The sequence below is a fragment of the Muscardinus avellanarius genome (assembly GCF_963383645.1).
Source record: "Muscardinus avellanarius genome assembly, chromosome: 19".
Lineage (NCBI taxonomy): Eukaryota > Metazoa > Chordata > Mammalia > Rodentia > Gliridae > Muscardinus > Muscardinus avellanarius.
Window position 1 is genome coordinate 33,449,617 of NC_137805.1, and position 13,704 is coordinate 33,463,320.

Sequence of the window (13,704 nt, forward strand, 5' to 3'; positions counted from 1 at the left end):
GGTCCTGTCTGCCGGGATCTGCTCAGGGCTGGGCCTGGAGGATTGAGGGGACCATGCGTGCAGGGCCCTCTGCGCTGACCGCCAGGTTCCCAGAACCGTCACCCAGACACCCCTCACCCTCACCATCACTTTCAAACGGCCCGGTGCCTCCTAGCCCTGAAACTCCTTCCACAAACAGGATCTTTCTAAGTCGCTGAGAATCTCAACCTGCATCTTCCTGTCTCAGCCTCTCAGATACTAAGATTACAGACGTGCCCACATGCCAGATTTAATGGTTAACATGTGTGTGTACGTGTGTGTGTGTGTGTGTGTGTGTGTGTTACTGGAACCCAAGTTCATTCTACCTGAACTACACACCAAACCTATTTTATTATTATTATTATTTACACTGAAACAGGGTCTCACTCAGTTGCTGAGAGTGTAAGTTGCCGAGGCTGTCCTTGAACTTGCAACCCTCCTGTCTCCGCCTCCCAGTCCTCAGATCCCAGGGGCATGTCCTGATCCTTGTCCCCAGCGTCCAGGCGAAACCTGGCTCCGAGTGGAGGCTCTGTGGGGTTGATCTGAGCCGGGTTGGGCCTGGGCGGCAGAGGGGGCCTGGGCCCTTCACCTCCGCTCTCCTCCCTGTGCCTGGGATTCCTCCATTAAAGCGGCACGGCTGTCCCCTGTAAACACCCACATTAAGCCATTACTCATCATTAGGGCTTGAGTAGGCCTGAGTCCCTCCATCCTGCCTTGCTGAAAGCAGGGTCTGCTGGCAGCGGGAGAAGGAGATGGATTGATCTGTGGACACTGTGCCGGCCAGGGTGGGGAGGGGGGCTGTCCCTCAGACTCAGAGAAGGAGGGTGTGGGGGATGGGGGATGTGGAAACACCAAAGGCCAGCCCAGGGGTGTCGTGGCCCTGTTCCAAGTCACACGGGCCACCTCCAGCAAGGCCCTGGGACCCCAGCGGGCCATCCCTCAAAGGGGGAGGGGGGCCGCAGGGCCGAAGCCTCCCCCAGCTCTGTTTCCCATGAAAAGGCCTCGGCTGCTTTGGAGGGTGGCAGGCTGGGGGCTGAACTCTGCGTCCAGGATCTTGGGGGCTCTTGAAGACCCTTCTGGAACTCATGGGGTGTGGGAGAGACCTTCTGGGAACTGGGCTGGGCCACAGGGACGGGGAGGCGGCTCCTGTGGCTCGGGCTGGGTGAGGGGGCTGCAGTGGAGGCCTGGCGGCGGGTGGGAGAACAGGGGTGACCCTGGGGTGGGGCGAGGGAGCCAGGTACCCAGACGGCGCCCAGAAGACAGGGCCACTAGGGGTCACTCTTGAGTCGGCCCCACCCCGCCCAGCGCCAGGCACACAGTAGGTGTTTAATGCGTGCTGGACGTGCCCTGCAAGACACACAACCCGCGCTGTTCTCTCCTTTCTCCTGCAGGCCCGGGATGGAGCGGGGAGCACCCTAGAGCGGAAGGGTCGCAGCGTCGGCCGGTCCCCAGCCCGCGCAGGGCGCACCGTCTGGGCGCAGCGGCCATGGCGCGCTGGTGAGCGCGGGCGGGTCCCGTCCATGCCCGGGCAGTCGGGGCCGCGGGCCGGTCCGGGTGCCCCGTCGGGGGCGACGTGCCGGCGGCGGCCACGCTGAGGCCACCATGTGACGCGGCGCCGCCCCGGTGCCCCCGTCCGCGCTCCCGGGGCCCGGCGCGCGCTGCCCAAGGATGAGGCCGCGGCCCGACGGCCGGGCGCTCCGGGCCGGAGCCGCGCTGGCGCCCGCGCTGCTGCTGCTGCTGCTGCTGCCGCCGCCGCCGCCGCTGCGGGGACGCCTGTGGGCCGCGGGCACCCCGGCCCCGGCCCCGGCCAACGCCCCGGCCTCGTCCCCACCGCCCGCGGCTCAGCTGGACGGCGCGCCGGGCACCGGGCGCGTGAAGCGCGGCTGGGTGTGGAACCAGTTCTTCGTGGTGGAGGAGTACACGGGCACCGAGCCCCTGTACGTGGGCAAGGTAAATGGGGTCCCCGGGCCAGGCTGGCCAGTGCCCGGGCGCCATGGTGGAGATCTGAGGCCCCCACCCCAGCTCCTGTCCCGGGTCCCTTCCCAGGCTGGGACAGACGATGGCCTGGAGCCCCCTCCTCTATTCCAGACCTGCCCTTCTCTCTGCCCCCCCTCTTGAATGCCACACTAGTGCGTAAACCCCGCCCACCCGTCCCCAGATGCTAGTGGCCTGCAGATACAGGTTCGCACATCTCATCCCATAGCACACACGTCCTGGCCTCCCCACCTGAAATGCTCAGATAGAGCCCGGCGTGGTGGCGCACGCTTGTAATGCCCGCCTTCGGAGGCTGAGACCTGGGGGGGTCTCGGTTGGCAGGCAGCCTCAGCTACCTAGCGAGGTTCTGGCGCAACTCAGTGGGACCCCGTTCAAAGATAAAAAGACTAAAAAAGTAGGGTTGGGGGTGTAGCGCGAAGGTATAATGCCCCCGAGTTCCAGCCCCAGACCCACAAATAAATAAATAAATAAAATGCTCAAATAGCATTCCGTGAGCTTGGGGTCAAGGCCAAAGTCCAGCCCGTGGATTGTAAAGATCTATGCCTCTGAGATTCAGTCACACCCTCCAGACCCATTCCTTAAAAAAAAAAAAAAAAAAAAAAATGGTACTGGAGATTGGATCTAGGGACATTTTGTCTTTTATTTTGAAACAGGGTCTCGCTAAGTTGCTGAGGCTGGCCTTGAACTTGCGATCCTCCCGTCTCACTGGGATTACAGGAGCGGGCCCTCACACTCCAAAGCCCTTCTGAAAGTCCCCCCAGACCCCACGCACCCTCCTGCCACTGCCCTCTTCCTGGCTCGCTTCCTGCCCTGAATTCACACTCAACGCTAACGTTTCCATGCAAACGCCACGTCCTCAGAAAAGCCCTCCTGACCGTACCAGGCTGGGACAGACCCTTGTTACATGCCCTCTGCGGTCCCTGTGTCTTTCCTTTATAACCCTCTAATTGTGCACACGTGAGTCTGATTCTGTCGTTAATGTGTCTCTCCTAGGAGTCTGTGTTTGGTTCGTTCAGCATTATATCCCCAATGCTTAGCGCTGCCGCTGTTTGTTGAATGAATAAATGAAAGCTGCCTTCTCAAACTCTCTTTGTGACTGTTGCCTAAGGACCTGTGCCCCAGGAAAATAAGGGATGGAGAAGGACTTTTATTCATTTATTCAATTCCCGAGCCCCTTGCGGGGCCCAGGTGTGGGTCTGGGGAGACAAAAATCAGTAAGATCCAAACTCTGTCATTTGGGGAGCCTCACCATTCAGCCTCGGGCGGGTACTCATAGAATGGTACCTGCTGGTTGGCTTCCTGGAGGAGAAAACGCCTGGACTGGGTTTTGGTGTTTGAATAGGAGTTCACCAAGTCTTTGTATCAGCTTGGAGGCCTGAAGGAGCCTGGCTCACTCAGCGATAAGTCAGCAGCTGAGGTCTTAAAGGGGAGGGCGATTGCCGGCTGGCAGCAGGGCGGTGCTCAGGGCCGGTTCTTGGACTTTAATTAAGGTCAGCCTTGCAGGAAGTTGTGGGCAGCAGTGGGGATGCGACTCCAGCGCTTCCTGCGTGCTGAGTGAGTCTGAGAGTCGGGAGGTGAGCAGTCCCGAGGCTCGGGGCTCAGGATCCTTGGCAGGCACAGGAGAAAAGCCTAGACGTAAAGCTTTGGGTGTGCCCACAGGCAGGCAACTCAGGGTTTCCCAGGCCTCCCCGCAGTAGTAGTCCCTGGTCCTCTTTCCACTGAGGTATGTCGCTACAGGTGAGCCTCGTGAGGATGGGACAGACGCCGCTCCGGGGGCTCAGGCCCTGGTGGGCGGAGCTCGGCACTGCTGACCCCACCGGGGCTGGGTTAGGGAGACGGTGGGGTGGGGAAGGAGGGACTTGAGCCCGCTGCATGCTGAGTGAGCAGCTGAGAACGCAGGCTTTGGGCGCAGACACACCGGTGTTGGAGGCCTGGTCTGTGCCTCCCCCCAACCCCATTCTCCCCGTGACCTTGAACAACAGACTCACAGCCCTGAGACTCTCTGCCTCCTCATCTGTGAAAGTGGGGCTCAGAGATCTTTCTTACAAAGGTTGTTGTGGATTTTAAAAAGAACTGAGCGCGTGAAGGGTTTGGCCCGGGGCTTGTTTGTTTGTGGGGATATATATATATATCTCCCATACAATGTACTTAATCCTTAAAGTGCAAGGTAGGAATCTTCATTCCCCTTTGTGGGCCAAGAAGCCGAGGTCAGGGTGGGCAGAGCCCTGGATCCTGCGGGAGTCCCCGGGGAGGAGGGGCAGCTCCAGCCTGGTTGTTCAGACCTGGACCTACACAGCTGCCCGAGTATCAGTGAGGTGGCCGGCTCCCGCAATTCCGCCCTGTCGCCCACCCAGAGCTGAGGCTCAGCAGCAAAGGCCCCCAGCCACCCGTGTCCTGCAAGAGGAGAAAAACATCTGCTGAACCACTGCTGGCCTTGACGGTCCCAAGAGCCCCATGGCATCTCCCTGAGCCCCAGCCTGTTGACCATGGATGAGAAGGGGAGGCCAAGCCAGGCAGTGGGAGAGCTTGTCATCACAGGACTTGGGAGGCTGAGACAGAAGGATTGCAAGTTCGAGGCCAGCCTCAGCAACTTAGTGAGACCCTCTTTCAAAATTAGACACTAAACTAGGGCCAGGGGTATAGCTCAGAGGTAGAATGCCCTGAGTTTAGTCAATAAATAAGGGAGAGCCAGGCGTGGTGGCGCACGCTTGTAATCCCAGCATTCGGGAGGCTGAGACCGGAGGATCGTGGTTCGCGGACAGCCTCAGCTACTTAGTGAGGTCCTCTGCAACTCAGTGAGACCCGGTTTCAAAATAAAAAGAATAAAAAGTAGGGCAGGGGGTGCAGCTCGGAGGTCACATGCCCCTGGGTTCCATCCCCAGACCCACAAATAAATAAATAAATAAATAAATAAGGGAGACGGAGCCAGGTGTGGTGGCACACACCTGTCATCCCAGCACTTGGGAGGCTGAGACAGGAAGATCACAGATTCGAGGCCAGCCTCAGGAACTTAGACTCTCAGCAATGAGCAAGACACTGTTTTCAACTAAAAAATTAAAAAGGGCTGGGATACAGTTAGGAGGTAGAATGCCCTGGGTTCAATCCTCAGTACCAAAAAAAAACAAACACAGCCCAGAAGTGGAGAACATCGCATCAGGACCACACTGCAAAATGGTAGCAGCCCGCGTCCCGACGCTGGACCGGTGCCCACGCGGCGCTCCTGGGCGCTCCGTCCGCTCCGCGCCACGCCTTGCGCGGGCCCAGGGCTTCCCTCGCAGCAGCTCTGAGCGCCGGGCGCATCCTTAGGGAGGTCCGCGGCCTGTGTGCGGCTGAAGCTGGTTCTCACTCCCCTTGGCCCGCTGTTTGACCTCGCTGGGTCTCAATTTCTTTTTCTGCCGAGTGCGGCTACCACCAGGAACCAGTGAGTTAGCGTAAATGGAGAACCCAGAACAGCACCCGCTCCTGGCCTGGGCTTGGGGCTGGCTTGTGCTCCTCGTGTGTGTGTGGTACTAAGGATTCCACCCAAGGGCGTTCTACCTCTGAGCTACACCCCCAGCCCTATTTTAATTTAATTTATTTATTTATTGTGGTACCGGGGATGGAACCCAGGGGCATTCTACCTCCGGGCAACACCCCCAGCCTCATTTTTTAATTCTTTGTTTTGAGACAGGGTCTCACTGAGTTGCAAAGGGCCTCACTGAGTAGCTGAGGCTGTCCGCGAACAGCGATCCTCCTGTCTCAGTCTCCCGAATGCTGGGATTACAAGCGTGCGCCACGACAGTGGGCTCCTATTTTATTTTTTGAAACAGAGTCTCACTAAGTTGCCCAGGCTGGCCTCAAACCCGCTATCCTCTCATTTCAGCCTCCCAAGTGCTGGCATTACAGGCACGCAGCGCCTTGCCTGGCTAGTTTTTATTCTTACAACCTCACCCCGTATTTCCCCCACCTGGAATCTACCACCGACTTAGATTCTGTGAGCCCCGGTCTGGAGTCCCAAAGGCAACCTGACAGCCGAGTTTCTCACCGCTAATTGGGGAAGGAGGTTGTCATTCGCCCACCCTAGCAATGTGAGCTTGGGCTTTTAAAGACCACCAGTCCCCTCTCCAGCTGAGCCCGGGATACGTGCAAGTGCCGGTGGGTGCACACGCCCCCATGCACACCACGCGGGCACACGCGCTCACGCCGTGCTCCCTGGCTCTTGGAGAGAAAGGGCTTCTCTATGGCTTCAGTGAATTCACTGCTTCCTGGTCCCCCGCCCCGGGGAGCTGCTCCGAGCATCCGTCCTTGTCGAAACCCAAAGGTAGCTTAGCAACGGCATCAGGCGCGGTGAACCCCGGCCCCACAGTAACCTATTTTACAACCGCCTTCTTCATCGCTCACCAAAGGCGCCTGTGGGCGTCCGTGGGAGCCGCCGGGCAACGGAGCCCTCTGCGGCCCAGCCCCCACCGGGCATCCCCGGCCCACCTCCGCGCCCCTTCCTGCAACAACCACCCCCAGAGCAACCTCCCGGCATTTCCATAAAATCGGGGGTACTTTGACTAATCCCTTTACCAAACTCTAATTTCCCTTGGGGCGTCTGCCAGCTGCATGTGGATTTTGTAGGATTTAAAATTTTTTTTTCCTTAAAAAAAAGATAGAATTATGGGGTCAGCACTTATGACCAACTCCTGTGGGCGGTGAGATCTATTTTAGATATACGGCAGGATTAAAGTGGGGAGGAGAGCAGATTTAATTAAGTTGCTAATATTTAAAGGAAATTGATGAACTCCCGGTTTACGAGTTGCGCCGGCGTGAACGGACCCCTCGCGTTCCGGGGAAGGCTTTTTATTTGATTTGCTTTCCGTTTAAATCCTGGGCTCGTTTTATTTGCGTAGCCGCACTGTCCATTTAATTGTCTTTAATAAGGAAAACGTACTTCTGCTCGCATTTAATTTTGATTTAATTAGGAGGAAGTAATTAATGGCCTCGTAAATCCCATTTTTTAGCCCCCTGGGATAAGGAGTAATCACTCTCTGTGTGTTTCGTGTTGTTGATGATCGAGGGCTCGGGTTGGGGGTGATTTCTCCTCCGGGGTTGGCCTTGCTTGAAGCTCTTGTGAGAACTCTAGAGGAGTGTCAGGCAGGCCTCGGACGGTCCTTTGTTGGCTGTGTGGCTTTAGGTAGGATCCGGGCCTCTCTGGGCCTGTTTGCCAATGGAGAAAGACAGTCTCCGCTTCTCAGAGTCATGAGACAGCCACGAGGTATTACAGGGTCTGAAATGGTGCTTGGAACATTCCTCACTAGTTTAGCTCTTGTGTCCCTGAGGTCAAACAGAGTGACCGGCCCCTCCAGAAGTCTCAGAAGACAGCTATCTATGCTCTTGTTAATTTCCTCAGGATGCTTGGTGCGGGGTGCTAGGAGATGGAAATAGCTATTTGGTGTACCCTGCTATGCACACGCTCAACTCCCCCCACACCCCGTGTTTTCTCTGCACTTGTTTCAGGGGACCCAGCACCAGCGGCAGGGCATGGGGAGCTCAGACAGAATGGATGGGTGAGCTTAGCTCGTGCCCAGGGCTCAGGACAGCCAGGGCCCCAGGTGTGCCAGGCTGATGTTACAGGAACGTGTGGGATAGAGAGGCATGTGCGGGGCACAGGGACAGAGCCAGGTGAGGTCTCTTCAGCCAAATGGGAGGGCATCGGAGAGGGCTATCAGCAGGAGGGAACAAGCCCAGCTTGCAAGATAGGAAGGTATTGAGCCCGGCGTGGTGGCGCACGTTTGTAATCCCAGCCTTCGGGAGGCTGAGACAGGAGGATCCAGGTTCGCAGACGGCCTCAGCTACTTAGTGAGCCCCTTTGCAACTCAGTGAGACCCGGTTTCAAAATAAATAAAGTATAAAAAAAATAGGGCTGGGGGTATAGCTTAAAGGTAGAAGGCCCCTGGGTTCCATCCCCAGTACTGACAAAAAAAAAAAAAAAAAAAAGATAAGAAGGTATTGGGTGAAGCCCCGGATCTCCAGTGAGTTGAGGTTTGATTCAGGGCCCTATGTGGATAAAGTGGGCAGCCCCCAATCCCACCCGAGACCGGGAGGAATAAGAAGAGAAAGAGATCGACACTGAGCACCTAGGTGCCGGAAGCTCCCAGGCATTATCTTACGAATCTTCGGAGCCTGCGAAGAAGCTCTATCAGTCCCATTTACAGTTCAGAACACTGAGGCTCAGGGAAGGGCAGGCGCTGGCCCGGGGCCATGCGGCAGCCCAGCCACAGAGCCGAAGCCAGTGCGCAGCCACTCCTGACTTCAGACCCCGTTACCCTCCCTGATTTGGGATCCGAAGTCCTTTTTCAAACAACCAAAGGGAGGCTCAGAGGGACGAGGTCATGGCGGAACGAGGCCCGCTGGGTGCGAGGTCAGGGACTGGGGTCAAGACCGGCCACTCCCCGGCCTCGCCACCCAGCCACTGCCGCGCCCACTCCTCGATCCCTCCCTCCACCTCTGCCGGGGACATTGTATATGCGGACTGACCAGCTTCCCCGGCTGCAGAGGGACCGACCTGTACCTTGGAGCCAAACACACCCAGGCCCATCTCAGTCTCTCCACCTAGAAAGTGGGGCCACATTTCCCTACGCCACCAGTCAAGTTAGATTTCCGCAGGTGGCCCCGCAACACGTCTGATGCATAGCAGGTGCTCAGTAAATGAGAGCCTCATCCTCCATCCACGCACAGAGAAGAGTCTGGAGAAATATCTTCCTCCTCGGGCAGAGCCAGGCACTCCCTCTCCACTTCCGAGCCAGGACCCTGCCCAGCCTGAAGCCAAGCTGCAAGCTATTAGCTCCCACCCCGGGCGATCAGCCTTGTCTGACTCTGCAGTCCCCAGAGAGCAGCCGCGGAGCCCCAGCCTGAGCTCCGTGTCGCACTGCATAGAAGAATTTCGATGACATCATCTCGGGGTCCCACTCCCTCCTCCCACTCCTCACTGAGAAGTGACCCCTGTCTGAGGTCTGAGTTAAGATGTCAAGGCTTGAAGGCAGCGGGGACCCAGGGGATAGAAAGGGAAGGAGGACTCAACCTTCCACACACTGCGTAGGCCATTGCACACAGGCCCGCGCTTCATCCTCACCACACCCGGGCCAGGGAGGGCTCCATCGGATTTCTTGGGTGAGAAAACAGGGCGTGGAGAGGTAAAAGCAAGAAGCCCTTGGCCGTAGGATTCGTGAGTGGCAGAGCCAGGACATGGGCATAGTGATGTTTTTAGGGCATTGACAAAGGCCAATAAGGTTATGGGTGTTCAGCTTACCCCCCAGTGCCATTTGTAGCGCTCTACTGCTCAGAAATGCCTGGCGGAGCCAGGCGTGGTGGCGCACGCTTGTAATCTCAGCATTCGGGAGGCTGAGACTTGGAGGATCGCGGTTCGCAGACAGCCTCAGCTACTTAGTGAGGCCCTCTGCAACTCAGTGAGACCCAGTTTCAAAATAAAGAATAAAAAATAGGGCAGGGGTGTAGCTCGGAGGTTGAATGCCCCTGGGTTCCATCCCAAGACCCGCAAAAAAAAAAAAAAAAAAAGCTTGGCGGAGCCGGGCATGATGGCGCACACCTGTAATCCCAGGACTTGGGACACTCAGCAACCCAGTGTGACCCTATTTCAAAACAAAATGGGCAGGAGAGTGGGGGGGGGGTGTGTGGCTTGGAGGTAGAAGGCCCCTGGATTCAATCCCTAGTGCCACAAAAAAGGAAATGCTTGCTGATTAAATAGGCAGAAAACAGGTCTGTTTGGGAAGCGGAGAGCGTCTGAGAGGGAACAAGTCTACCCTCTCCGGCGCGTCTCCCCCAGGCAAAGGCGGTGAAAACCACCAACAGCAAACAGGAGAGACAATTCTCCTGATCTGCGGCAGTGCCAATGATTCAGGGCCGACGTCCTGAGATAATTTTATTGGGGGCATTAAACTGAGTTATGAGGTTTTTACAATCCATCCACTTATGAGAAATCTATTAACAGTAACTGGACAGGAAGAAGGCTTCTCGGTGGAGCCCGGGACGGGCATTAATTGGGGCAATCTATAACAGGATGGGGACCCGGAAAGGTTCCACCAGACGCCTCCATTTACTCCCTGCGATTTCTGCTGAGAATCAGCAGACTCGCCAAAAAGAGAGATGCCCATTAATCGGCTAATGAAATATGAAAATGTTTATGGGCCATTCAATCTTCCAAATGGCACTTCTATAATCCACCTTTCAGACACAAAGTTCCACCAGCAGAATTTACACCCAGCTCCCCCTGCGCGGCAGGAGGTGGGCCCTCCTCCCTCTTCGTGACCAATTCACTGGTACCTGCTTGCCCGCTGAGGGGGGCCGCGTTCGTGGCAGCCCAGGCTGAAAGGGGCTTTAGGGATTGTCTCGTTCATGCCGCATCTCCACAGAAGCTTAGAGAGGAGCAGGGACCCGCCCGAAGTCACCGGCTTCCTCGGGATGGATTTGCTTCTGCTCAGAGCCGCCTCGGAGATTTGGGCGTTGGAGGGTAAAGTCTTAGGTGTTTCCATTTGCAAGAAAACAGACTTCTCGGCTCCTCCCTCAAGAGATCTCAGTGCATTGAGAACAGCCTGAGATCTGGAGTCTAGCGGTACTAGGCTGAAATCCCAGTTACAGATACGATCAGGTCGTAATCATATAATAACGAGAGCTACCATTTATTGGACACTTATTATGTCGCAGCCAGGGATGATTTTCGGCTAATACAAACAGGCATCATTGTGTCCATTGTTAAAACAGCACAAAACCTTCAGGCCCGCGGCAGGCAGGCCCCTTCTCTCCCCACCCCGGTGTTCAGCCCCTCGGATGGATCGCTCCGTGATCCAGCGGCCAGGGGATCCTGCCTGGGCCCTGCCGCAGCGGCACACCACAGGCGGTGCCCGCCATGCTGGCTGTTAAATATTACACATGTCACTGGTGCAGGCAGCTGCTAAGGGCCTTAGGAGATTCCCGACTCAGTGAGCCCCTCAACTCCCCTGGGAGGACATGCTTTATGACTGTCATGTTACAGATGGAGCAGCGGTCCCAAGATGCACAGGGACTTGCACGAGGACACACGGGAGACGATGGCTTCGCCAGGCTGCGTGACCCCTCCTCCCTTTCGGCTCTGCTCAGAGGCTTGGGGGAAAGTGGAGAGCCCAGGCTGCGGCCGGGCAGCTCCTCGGCAGCCTCACCTAGACCAAAGCAGCCCCCTTCTCTGGTCCTCATTAGGGAAAACACAAAAGTTTTAATCTGTAAAATCAGGTAGCGAAATGTTCTCTTAAGCCAGGCATGGTGGCACACACCTGTAATCCCAGTACTTGGGAGGCTGAGACAAGAAGGTCACAGGTTTGTGGCCAGCCTCGGCTGCTTAGTGAGACCCTGCTTCAAAATTAAAAATAAAAAAAGGGCTGGGGGGCATCTCAGAGGTAGAATACCCCTGGGTGTTACTCCCAGTACCACACACACACACACACACACACACACACACACACACACACATACACACACACCCTATTCCTCTAATCCTCTAGGGCTTCTTTTTTAAGAGTCCTGAATTAAACTGGGCTGGTGGCACATGCCTGTAATCCCAGTACCTGGGAGGCTGAGACAGGAGAATTGCAGGCTTGAGGCTGGTCTCAACAACTTAGCCAGACCCTTAGCAATTTAGCAAGACCCTGTTTTGAAATTAAAAAAAAATAAAATAGGAAGCCGGGCATGGTGGCACACACCTGTAATCCCAGCACTTGGGAGGCTGAGACAGGAGGATCGCCATTTGCGGCCAGCCTCAGCCTCTTAGTGAGGCCCTCTGCAACTTAGTGAGATCCTGTTTCAAAATAAAGAATAAAAAATAGGACCAGGGGTGTAGGTCAGAGGTAGAATGACTCTAGGTTCAATCTCCAGTACCATAAAACAAAAAAAAATAAATAAAATAGGGCCAGGGGGTATATCTTGGAGGCAGAATGACCCTAGGTTCAATCCCCAGTACCAATAAAACAAAACAACAACACACACACACACACACACACACACACACAGAGTTCTGCCTGGGGCCTGAACTAGCAGAGTGTGTGGCATACAGCAGGTGCCCTATAATTTCACCTCCTTTCCTCCACTCCTCCACTCCCTGACCCTGTGGTGTGCCCAATCACGAGCCCGTCTCTCCATGTCCTGAGTTGTGTACGATGCCACCCTGTCCTCCTGGCACTCAGAGCCCAGGGGAAGATGGAGCCAGAGTGCAGCCATGGACCCACAGCTCATTAGAATCGCAAACCCCAGGCCTCCGCCCCACAGTTACTACTGAGTCAGAAGCTGCGTTTGAACAAGTTGCACAGGCGATTCGCGTGCACATTGAGGTGTGGGAAGCGCTGGTGACAGCGATCCTGCGAGCCTGAACATGGTGACATCGGCCTGATGCACTAGAGATCTGGGGCTGAGCGGTGAGTGGGCGTCTGGAAGAGGTGGCATTTGAGCTGAGCCTTGCAGGGTGTATGGCTTTTCAGTAGCAGAGACATTAGGATGGGCCTCAAAGCACGTGCTGCAAGACGGAGAGAGAAGGCAGTGGCTCTGGATTTCTTGGTAAAGGCAGTGGGGAGCCATGGAAGGGTTGAGAGCAAGGCAGGATGTGTTCAGAGCTGTCTCTGGGGGCTGAGGGGAAGGCCGGTTACGGGCACAGGGATGGGGCAGGCTGAGCCATGGAGGGCTGGTACACACTTAAGTCAGAGTATACACCAGGACGGGAACACGTGTAGCTTCCAGGCTTCGAGCTCTCCCGTACAGGTGTGAGTGTGTCCAAGGAGAGCTGTGCTTGGGAGCGGCCCCCAGGGAGACTCAAGTGAGGCAGCAGAGGGGAGCCTCCCTTCCCCAGCCTCCATCCTGCCTCCCTCCCTCCTGCCTCCTTAGATCCACTCAGACTCGGATGAGGGCGACGGAGCCATCAAATACACCATCTCGGGCGAGGGCGCTGGCACCATCTTCCTGATCGACGAGCTGACGGGCGACATCCACGCAATGGAGCGCCTAGACCGTGAGCAGAAAACCTTCTACACGCTGCAGGCCCAGGCGCGGGACCGCGCCACCAACCGGCTGCTGGAGCCTGAGTCGGAGTTCATCATCAAAGTGCAGGATATCAATGACAGCGAGCCCCGCTTCCTGCATGGCCCCTACATCGGCAGCGTGGCAGAACTGTCGCCCACAGGTGGGCCGCGGGTCCCAGGGGTGCTGCGGGGGGACCAGGGTGATGTGCCCCAAAGAGCTTGCCAGGTCCTCTGTGGGAGGCTGGGAGCTGCTGCCCCGGGGCACAGGGTGCAGACGCGAGCCCCAGTGCTCCCGGGGCGGGACTAGACCTGATACGGTCGCAGCCGCACCCCTGGCCGAGGTCTCGAGGGTCACAGCTGAGGCAGAGCCTAGATGTGACCTCACACTGGCGTAGCCACGTGCGACCCCCGCGTAAGAGCAGCCCTCACACAGAGAGAACTTCTGCGCGGACCTGTCCACCCACACGGACACAGGCGAACGGCCCAGGCAGGCAGGCACCACTGCGCTGCTGTGTCCCGTGGCCACAGGCAGGTGTGTCCTTTTTGGGCTGAGCGTGTAGCTGTGGCTGAGGTCGTGTGTGATTGCCAGGTGTGCAGCTCCCCCGGGCACAGTTGGCGCACACCATGCAGATAGCTCTGCCTACTGCCCACAGGGGAGCCCTGGCTTGCTGGG

General features: G+C 56.9%; 1 protein-coding gene across 1 annotated transcript in view; it reads left to right on the top strand.

Annotated features, from left to right (window-relative positions):
• Positions 1–1,686: 1,686 nt before the first annotated feature.
• Positions 1,687–13,704, top strand: part of CDH22 (cadherin 22) — a gene marked incomplete at both ends in the record, with an annotated part of 76,421 nt that continues 64,403 nt past the window's right edge. The window contains 2 exons of the mRNA XM_080716765.1: positions 1,687–1,968; positions 12,898–13,192. Coding sequence (XP_080572891.1) covers positions 1,687–1,968; positions 12,898–13,192 — 577 coding nt within the window. The remainder of the gene's footprint in view (positions 1,969–12,897; positions 13,193–13,704) is intronic.